The sequence below is a fragment of the Loxodonta africana genome, chromosome 14 (genome assembly GCF_030014295.1).
Source record: "Loxodonta africana isolate mLoxAfr1 chromosome 14, mLoxAfr1.hap2, whole genome shotgun sequence".
NCBI classification, from domain to species: domain Eukaryota; kingdom Metazoa; phylum Chordata; class Mammalia; order Proboscidea; family Elephantidae; genus Loxodonta; species Loxodonta africana.
In genome coordinates, this window is record NC_087355.1 from 50,535,442 (window position 1) to 50,545,875 (window position 10,434).

Below are 10,434 nucleotides of genomic sequence, written 5' to 3' on the forward strand. Positions count from 1 at the left end.
AACTACTTTTATTCCTTTGGTCAGGAAATTTCTTTCTCCTTTTATTTGCTGTCCTAACAAAAGGCACTCATTCGAACACAACAGGGAAATACTACGTGGTTTAAAATCATGAAAGGTGTGCGTTAGGGTTGTATCCTTTCACCACACTTATTCAGTCTGTATGCTGAGCAAATAATCTGAGAAGCTGGACTATATGAAGAAGAACAGGGCATCAGGATCGGAGGAGGACTCATTAGCAACCTGTGACATGCAGATGACACAACCTGGCTTGCTGAAAGTGAAGAGGACTTGAAGCACATATTGATGAAGATCAAAGACTATAACATTCAGTATGGATTACACCTCGACACAAAGGAAACAACAATGCTCCCAACTGGACCAATAAGCAACATCATGATAAATGGAGAAAATACTGAAATTGTCAAGGATTTCATTTTACTTGGATATGCCATCAACACCCATGGAAGCAGCAGTCAAGAAATCAAACAATGTATTACCTTGGGCAAATCTGCTACAAAAGACCTCTTTAAAGTGTTAAAAAGCAAAGATGTCACTCTGAGGACTGAGGTGCCCCTGATCCAAGCCATGGTATTTTAAGTTGCCTCATATGCATGCAAAAGCTGGACAATAAATAAGGAAAACCAAAGAACTGATGCCTTTGAATTGTGGTGTTGGTGAAGAATATTGAATAAACCATGGACTGCCAGAAGAATGAACAAATTTGTCTTGGAGAAATAGAGCCAGAATGCTCCTTAGAAGCAAAGATAGCAAGACTTCATCTCACGTACTTTGGACATGTTATCAAGAGGGACCAGTCCCTGAAGGACACAGTCTTAGTTATCTAGTGCTGCTATAACAGAAATACCACAAGTGGATGGCTTTAACAAAGAGAAATTTATTCTCTCACAGTCTAGGAGGCTAGTAATCCAAATTCAGGGCTCCAGAAGTCCAAATTCAGGGTGTCAGATAGAGGGGAAGGCTTTCGCTCTCTTTCGGCTCTGGGAGAAGACCTTATCATCAGTCTTCCTCAGTCTAGGAGTTTCTCAGCGCAGGGACCCCAGGCCCAAAGGACATACTATTCTGGCTCTTGTTTCTTGGTGGTATGAGGTCCCCCTGTCTCTCTGCTCGCTTCTCTCTTTTATATCTCAAAAAAGATTGACTTAAGACACAACCCAATCTTGTAGATTGAGTCCTGCCTCATTAACATAACTGCCTCTATTCCTGCCTCATTAACATCATAGATGTAGGATTTACAACAAATAGGAAAATCACATCAGATCACAAAATGGTGGACAGCCACACGATACTGGGAATCATGGTCTAGCCAAGTTGACACACATTTTGGGGGAATACAGTTCAATCTATGACAGACATCATGATTTGGTAAGGCAGAGGCTCAGCAAAAAGAGGCAGACCTTCAACAAAATGGATTAACACAGTGGCTGCAACAGTGGGCTCAAACACAGCAATGATTATGAAGGTGGCGAAGGAATGGGCACTGTTTCATTCTGCTGTATATAGGGTCGCTATGAGTCCTAACTAACTCTACAGCACATAACAACAAAAACAACAATAATAAACGGCCCAGGCTTGGACTACAGTGATATTGCAAATCCTCAGAACTGACTTTCCCAAGCATACGGAAGTTCTTACCCTACTCTCAGGTAACCCTGGCTGTGAACATGATGTTCTTGAAGTTGTTTTTCAAATAGTTTTGATCTAAAATGCTTATCCATTTAAGCATCACGGGTATTTAACGTTCAAAGGACATCTGTTCTTGCTGGCCTGGCATCTGGCCCCCTGAGATGGAACTATTTTCTTAGGTCTTGGTCCACCTTTTCATGGTAGAAAATTAATTTTGACTCAAGCAAATTAACATACCCAACATTCTTGTTACAAGTTATGTGAGAGACATTAAGGGGATTAATGAGGTGTCTTGTTGGTAGGTTTTCAGATATGTTTTTGATATCTCTGGCTGGCATGGAAGGATACCCCCATGGTAGAAAATCAGTGCTCAAGAGCCTGAAACTTTGCATATTGCATTTCAAGTCCTAGGTTTTTGGGGTTTCCCTCCTCCTCCTCCCCCCGCCCCTCACAGAGATTCACATGCACACATAAAGCTGGTCTGTGGCTGGGCTCCAGCCCGTACAGTTATTTGCCAATTTCAAAAAGCAGAGAATGAAGACACTCGTGCCCCATCATCCATCATTTTTTTTTTTTTTTCCTATGAACCTTACAGCTGGATATTGAAAAATCTGGATTTGATTTTTTAGGTTTTTTTTTTCATTCCATGTCAACTGAATAGCTTGTACACATGGATATAAAGAACTAAAACCAGGAAGTGTTTGTGGTATTGAATCAGAACTTGAGACATTTGAAGTCAGCCATTTCAGTAGTGTTTGTTATTTCTTTTTAATCAGATTTTGAATATTCTTTTTGCAGGTTTTGTTCCTAACCGGTTTTGGCTATGTATATGTGGACATTGTCCATCAGTGTGGAACAGTCTTTATAACACTGGCCCCAGAACGAAAAGCAGGACCTATTTTAGCCAGTACCAACAGGTAGGTTTAATTATTTTCCCAATAGCAGTGTAATAAGCTTTCCTGTTATAAAGTTTAAACTTATTATTTAGCATTCTTTGTCTACCCTACAGCGAGCCCTGGTGGCACAGTGGTTAAAGTACTCAATTGCTAACCAAAATGTCAGCAGTTAAAACCCAGCTGCTCCTTGGGAGAAAAATGTGGCAATCTGCTTCCGTAAACATTTACAGGCTTAGACGCCCTATGGGGCAGTTCTGCTCTATCCAGTAGGGTCACTGTAAGTCAGAATTAACTTGACCGCAGTGCGTTTGGTTTCTGAAAACCAAAAAAAAAACATATATATACATTAATGCTTTGGGCTAATTACTGTGTAATCCATAAGTAAAACTATAGTTACTAGCATTAAATCATACCTACGATGGGTAGCAATGTAGTATCTTCTAATATACTCTTCCCAGTTCTTCTGTAAGAAGTTCAACAAAACTGATTTAGAGACTAAGACAAATATCTTGGAATTATATTTTATAATCATAAGCATGAAATGTAAGTTAATATTTCTGTATCCATATAACAACTTTGACTTAGTAGTTAGAGCTACATAAAAAAATAAATACATTTCTTAGGGTTACATTCTACCCCTTTGACCTGAGTGTTGGCATCAGGTTTCAAAACCATAAACCAGACAAAAAGTTAATATCCTTAATTCCTTAATTTAAAAGAGCTTATACAATTTAATAGGAAGAATACCCCCTTCCTCCAAAAAGAAACAAGGCAAAAGACAGGAACAGAAAATTCTAGAAAGAGGAAATAACAAGTAATGAGAGAAATGCAAATGTAAGTATGATATTATTTACTTAATAAATTAACACTGTTGTTCCATTTTATGCAGTCCTGATGGAAGTGTAAATTGGCACCATTTTCTGGAAAGCCGTTTAAATAATACGTATTAAGAGCTTTAAAATCCCTTTAGCTTGAAAATTCTACTTTTAAAACTAGATACTAAGGAAATAACAATAGAGATATACGCAGAGAGATGTTCATTGCATTGTTTATTATCATGGCAAAATATTCAAAGTACAAATGCCCATCAGTAGGGGAATGGATAAATGGGAAATTTTTTAAAAGTCTTATAGAAAAATAGAATTTTTAATGGATAGAAAAATGCATATGATATAATCTAAAATAATGCAATCAAAATATATAATTCAGCATGATTGTAGCTATGCATCATATATACACATATACACACACACATGCATAAACATATGCTCTCACACATACAGAAAACATGCCTAGAAAAAAGACTGAAAGGAAAAGAAACAATCAAAATTGTTAATAGATGTGGGATTATAAGTGATTATTTTCAGTATTTTCATTTTCTACAAGAAGCATTTATTTTATAATCATAAAAGTAATTTAAATTAAAATATAATAATACCACTTTGAGGAGAAAAGTTACATGACCTGACTTAAATTTTTAGAAGACCATCTGGCTACCCTGTTGTAGTAGACTGTAGAGTAACAAAGGTGGAAGCAAGGAGAGTATTACACTTACTCAGACTAGAGATGCGGTGGTATTGGTGGAAGTGATAAGAAATGAACAGATTCTGGATATATTTTTAAGATAAAGCAATGGTATTTCCTGACACATTGGATAAGGGTTGAAAGTCGAAGCATCAAGGATGACCCCGAAAGTTTTGGTCTGAGCAACTGGAAGGACGTGGTGCCATCAGCTGAGATGGGAAAGACTGTGTGTAGGTTTAGGGACAAGAGTAAAAGTTCGGTTATAGATATAAGCTTAGATGTCTTTTAGACATCTAAGTGAGTATGTGTATAGGCAGTTAGATATGCAAGTCTGAAGTTCGAGGAAGAATTCTGGATTAAATAGGTAATTTTGGAAGTCATCAACATATAGTTGATATTTCAAAGCATGAGGCTGAATGACATCTCCAAGGGAGTGAGTGGAGAGAGGAAAGAGAAGAGGACCGAGGGCACCTTAGCTTTAGGAGGTCTGGGAGAAGAGGAGGGATTTGCCTAGGTGACTGACGATGAGTGACAAGAGAGACAGAAGAAAAGAAAGAATGGTATCCTGGAAGCCATATAAAGAGTTTCCAAGAGGAGGGGGTTATCAACAATGTTAAATGCTACTGATAGTTTAGGTACGTGAAAGATTGAAAATCCATAATTTGATTTTCCACATGGACTTCTACATGGAAGTCATTTGTGACCTTGACAAGAGTTGTTTTGGTAGACTGGTGAGGGCAAAAGCCTGCTTGGGGCAAGTTTAGGAGAGACTGGAAGGAGAGGAATAGGAGACAATATGTATAGAAAATGCTTCAGAGTTTTCATGTAGAGGATCAGAAAACTGAGTTCTAGCTAGAGGAAGAATTGGAGTTACAAAAGGAATTTTTTAACATAGGAAAACCCCATGTTTATTACTGTGAGTAATGATCCAGTAAATAAGGAAAAATGGATGATGTAGGGTAGGAGCCATCTGAATGGCTAGAGTGATGCCCTGAGTCCTAAGAGCAGAGTGACTTAGACCACGATAGAAGGGCTCACCTGACACAGGAGCAGGGGCAGTTTTTCCGCTCTAGAAATGGTGGGGAGAGCAGAGCACACGGACTTGGGTGCTGGTAGGTGGGCGGTTTTGTGATAGGAGTTCACGGTAAGTTTTCGTCTACTCGGTTCACTTTTTCAATTTAAGAAGCTTAGTTACTTTATGATGCCTTTCTGCCTTGTCATCATCATGACAGAGAATTAGTGCACAACAACTAGAGGGGTTTTGGAGTAAAAATCTGGTGTTGATAAGGGAAACACACACAGAAACATGACAAGAACTTGTAGTAGTCTCATTGGGAACATTTCCCAATACTGCTGGATGTTACTGGCTCTGTCCAGACAGGATGTACTGAAAGTTAAGTTCTTATTTGTTTCTTATGAGAATCTGATGTCCAGGAGGTATTTAATAAGGCACTGTCATTTAAAAAAGGAAAGAAAAGCAGGAGAATAATAATATTCTTTTCCCTTTATCCTCTAGAATTGTGGAGAAGATTATTACATTTAAAATGCTCATCACTCAATTGAGCCTGGCAGTGTTTGATGACCTCACCCATCACAAAGCATCGTCTGAGCTTCTGCGACTCACACTGGACAATGTTTTTCTCCAAATGGTCCCCATGGCTGGTCACCTCCCTGTGGAAGAGACCCCAGCAGCACTCTTTCAGCTTTACTGTCTGGAGGTCTACTGTGGGGACTTGCAGTTGGACAACCAGCTTTACAACAAGTCCAATTTCCACTTTGCTGTCTTGCTCTGCCAGGGAGAAAAATCAGAACCTACTCAGTGTTCCAAAATGCAGAGTCTCCTCGTATCCAGCAAAGATTTGGAAGAATACAAGGAAAATTGTTTTATCAAACTTTGCATCACCTTAACTGAGGGCAAGAGCTTCGTATTTGATATTAATGAGTTCAGTTTTGAATTGAAACCTGCCAGGTTGTATGTGGAAGATACATTTGTGTACTATGTCAAAACTTTGTTTGACACCTACCTTCCTAACAGCAAGCTGGCTGGTCACCCCAAGGTCCTCTCAGGTGGTAAACAGGTATTGCCTGTGCAGGTCAGGCAGCACGCCAGGGCCTTGGTGAATCCTGTGAAGTTACGAAAGCTGGTGATACAGCCCGTGAATCTCCTTGTCAGTATCCACGCTTCTCTCAAGCTGTACATAGCCTCCGACCACACTCCTCTCTCCTTCTCAGTGTTTGAAAGAGGGCCCATCTTCACCACAGCCAGGCAGCTCATCCATGCCCTGGCAATGCACTATGCCGCTGGAGCTCTCTTCAGAGCAGGTGAGGACGACAAGCAGAGGGCCTGTGACCTTACCCTCAATCTGGTGAGCAAGAGGCTGGGCAGACGTGAGGTACTTTGGGTAGTGCCCTACCTGCTTCATGACACTAGGGAAGCAACATGGTGAGAAGTGAAGAACACGGCCTTTGCAGTTAGAACTGGATTTAAATCCAGATTCTACCACTGCCAGCTTTAAGGCCTTGGGAAAGTTATTGAACCTCTCTGAGTCTCTGTTTCCTCTATTAAATGGATTTGGGGGGTTTTGAGAGGATAAGATGAAAGTATGTAAAGTACCTTGCATTTTGCTTGACACTTAATACCAGCCAATAGTACCTGTTATATTAGCAGTTTTGTAACTTAGAATTTTAATTCAACTTAGCAAGTCCTTTTTGGTACAAGGCCCCATATTAGCACACTAGTGCAGCCAGGAAGACTAGCCCAGGTCTTCAGTCTTTGGGCCTAAAAGAAACCAAGTTCTAGGTTGTCAGTTTTTTATTACAGCCCGTGAATAACTGAGGAGAGAAATTCAGGAGATTATGTGTGCTTTTTTAGTAAGATGCAGAAAGGAGACATACCGCAAAGAGGGGGCTGCTGCTGGTCTCCCCCTCTCCACAGACCTGAGTCCAAAACAAAAGAACGGCCTTGCTCCTTCCTGGTTCACCGCCTTCTGCAACCCCTTGCATGTTGAAGGCCAGGAGGCAAGGTTTCTCTTTTCAGTCTGGCCATTAAAGTCTACAGGAGTGGGCTGAATACGAGTACAAAATGCCGTGTGAGGAGTACTGTGGGCTAAAATCGAGTGTTGGGACTGTGCTGTCTCAGAATACGTAGGTATAATCACCATCAAAGCACACATTCCTGACCCAGGCTCAGTCGGAAGCACTTGCCCTCTGATAACCTGGCTCCTCATGTTTCAGAGTTAGCTTGGTTAGCCCTTCCGGGTAAAGAGCCTGCCAGTCTTACTTTCCCGAGGCCACAAAGAAGAGGACCTCGTTCTACCCGCTTTGTAGCGTTGCGTCTGATGGATGCAGTCCCATCTAAGATTAATATTGTGGCAGTGTTATTGCCATCTTGTTAAGATTAGATTTTTCTCCTCAATGAAAATTCATAGAGTTAATAGGTCTGCCAGAACTCTTAAACTGAAAATGACAAGATCAGGGGAGGGCCCTGCCAGACTTGTTTTGATAGCTTGCACAACAGTGAAGAAAGCATTTCCCTCTTGCTAAGAAACCATTTAAAAATAAGCAGTTAACATTTCAGACTTAATAGATGCATATATTTATAAACAATTCCAGAAACTTACCCTTCCAGGCAGTTTTGCTTCTAATATGAGGAACAGGAATTAGGTTACCGAGCTCTGATCTGAGTCCTCGGAAGGAATATACCTCCCATCAGTCACCACGTAAACGCCGAGGTGTGGGGGCACCCATCTGTGTAATGAGCTGGCAGAGAAACTCCAGCTTGTGGCACCAAGTAAATGTGTTCCTGTAGCCTGTGTGCTAAAAATGATCTCTCCCTGTTTTATGTTTTTAATGAGCTTTCACAAGAACATTCTGTTTGGATTTTTTGTAATCCACCTAAAAATCCTCTGAGCTGTTGTCCTAACCTCATTATATACTGAGACAAGAAATCCGAACATAGAGGGCCAAGTTTGTAAAGCCTGTTGGGAACTCAGTCACTGAAAACCTATGGACAATCTGAAGAAGATCTGGAAGCAGCAGCAACGAAGATCTGGAGGCAGCAGCGACGGGAGGAGGCCGTAGTGAGCAGGAAGGGCCCCCAGCACTGGGTGAGAGCTGGATGGCCAGGCTGGGTGCTTTCTACTCACACTCAGTGCCCACTGCACTGACTTGGATGGGTCCAGTCAGTGTAGACTGGTCTTTGCTTGGCAACAGCTACTGTCTTGACCTATGTGTGGAATCTTTGGAGAAAAGGGCTTCAGATGTTTCTATACAACCGTCTCCTCCAGGTGGGATGTTACAACAAACCATTCCAGGCTAGAGGGAATCTGCTTCAAGGAGGAATATTCTGCCACCTCCCATAGGCACCCTGCCTAGTCTTCACAGCCTAGAGGGTGTCACAGAAAGAGGGTGGATGGGCTTTGGAATCAGGTAAACCTGGGTCGGAAACCCAGCCCATAGTTCTCCCCAGCTGGGAGATTGATGGTGTGAGCAACTGACTTAATCTCTGAGCCTCAGTTCCCTCCTCTCCCTGCCTGTGAGACCATGGAGACAGGGTACTGCCATGTCAGATTCACCTCTGACTCCTGTGTCTGATATACTCGCTGACCCCAAGCAGGGGCTTAGTCATTATTGGCTCACGTAAATTTATTTGAAGGGAGATGATAATATTTCTTTTGTATGCAGTCACTGTGAGAATTGAATGAGTCGAATGCCTGGCACTCATAGGCCTTCCCATTTTTAGTCTTCTCCTTCTGGAAATTATTCCTCCATCGACCTAAACCCTAACGTTGTCATCATAATGTTCCAGAGAAGAGAGAGGGGCTCAAAATTTACAAATGGCCCCCTCTACATGAACAAGGCCTGGGCATCTTTCAGGACCCATGCTTGGCTCTTCTACCCACACCTTCCCAGTCCTCTTGACTGTGGATCTCTGTCACAGGACTGTCCCCCAAGGACCTGCCTGTGAGGGAGGGATGGCTCCCACATGGGTCCTGTCCCCATGACCTCCCCAGAAAAGGCTCTCAGCCACAGCCAGGAAGGTCAATGGATTCCTGGAGGTTGGACTTGCCTTTCAGAATCCCCCTCTCTGTGGCCCTTGGCCCTTGCCTGCACCTCCAATCCTCTGGGCCGGTAGCCCTAGGTCCCCACCCTGGGGAGGAAGGAGAAGGAAAGCCTCTGGGGGTGCTGCACCACAGCCATGTTCCCACAAGGCAATAGATACAGCAGTCAGGCCACTGAGCAGGTCAGCTCCCAGCAAGCCAGACCTTAACTAGAAAATAAGACCCAAAGCTGCCCTCCTGGGATGTTTACAGGAAATGCCCACCCTTGCTAACCTAATCAATATGTCCATGTCACTGATGTTTACCCAACTGAAGCCAGGGTGCAGGGGAGACATTTGGCTGTAGCTCTGCTCCGAAGGGAAGCATTCAGCTTAGTAGGATTGGGAAAGATTAAAAATAACTCCTCCATCCTTGTCAGAAGTTTGCATCGCCTTTGCAACACCCCATCTAGCATGTGGCCTCCTCCCCTGGAGCAGGCACCTCCTCTTCCTCCTGGCAATCCTGGTCCTCTGCCGCCCCAGCTAGTTTTCACAGATAACTCTAACAGCAGCAGAAACCTGCAAAGCAGGGAACCCCTGTCCCCAGCCTGCATGCCCCTGCACATGGAGCCCTGTTAGCAGGAATACAGGAAGCTCAGCAAGGAAGTCACATTAAAGCTGTTTGTGAGGCTGCCAAAAGGATCACTTTGATTTATAAAGTATGAAAGCTTGCCATTTATGAATTCACAGGGAATGGGTTATTTCCCATATTTTGCTCCAAAGAAGCTTATTACATTCTCAATTCTAGTGTGAAAAATGAATTGCACAGAAAATGGGTCACTTTTTCACAAATGTTGAAAGTGCTGCATTTAAGGTTTCAGTAACCCTTTCGCTTTGGGCCATTGCAGGCTGGGTGGTTGGATCTTTGGAAATCCTCGGCAGCCCGGCGAGTTTGGTGAGAAGCATAGGGAACGGGATTGCCGACTTCTTCAGGCTTCCGTATGAGGGGCTGACCCGTGGCCCCGGTGCCTTTGTAAGTGGAGTTTCCAGAGGAACGACGTCATTTGTAAAGCACATCTCCAAAGGTAGCTGTTTTGGTTCCTTGTAATAATGCCTTATTTTTACTCCTTCCCAGATTTTTTTTTTTTTAGGGATGTGTTAAAGTTTTAAATGCATTCAGGTTGCTTCTAGCTTTGTTTGGCTTGTTAGCTTGCAGTGAAATGTTGGATTTGTAACAAAGCTCATATATAAGGTCTTATGTTTTAAACAGGTCACTACTTGCCTGTAGTGTGTAAAAATGTTTCAGAAACTTCAGAATTTTAAACCTCCCAT

At 42.4% G+C, this 10,434-nt stretch overlaps 1 protein-coding gene across 10 annotated transcripts in view; it reads left to right on the plus strand.

The window, feature by feature from the left end:
• VPS13B (vacuolar protein sorting 13 homolog B) overlaps positions 1-10,434 on the plus strand; it is a 916,907-nt gene that overhangs the window by 888,238 nt on the left and 18,235 nt on the right. For 8 of the 10 annotated variants that reach the window (XM_064267936.1, XM_064267938.1, XM_064267934.1 and 5 more), the window contains 3 exons: positions 2,443-2,561; positions 5,581-6,386; positions 10,011-10,187. In XM_064267936.1, the coding sequence (XP_064124006.1) occupies positions 2,443-2,561; positions 5,581-6,386; positions 10,011-10,187 (1,102 nt within the window). Of the gene's footprint in view, positions 1-2,442; positions 2,562-3,278; positions 3,375-5,580; positions 6,431-10,010; positions 10,188-10,434 lie in introns of those variants that run through there. The other 2 variants (XM_064267941.1, XM_064267942.1) reach the window with 2 other exon arrangements.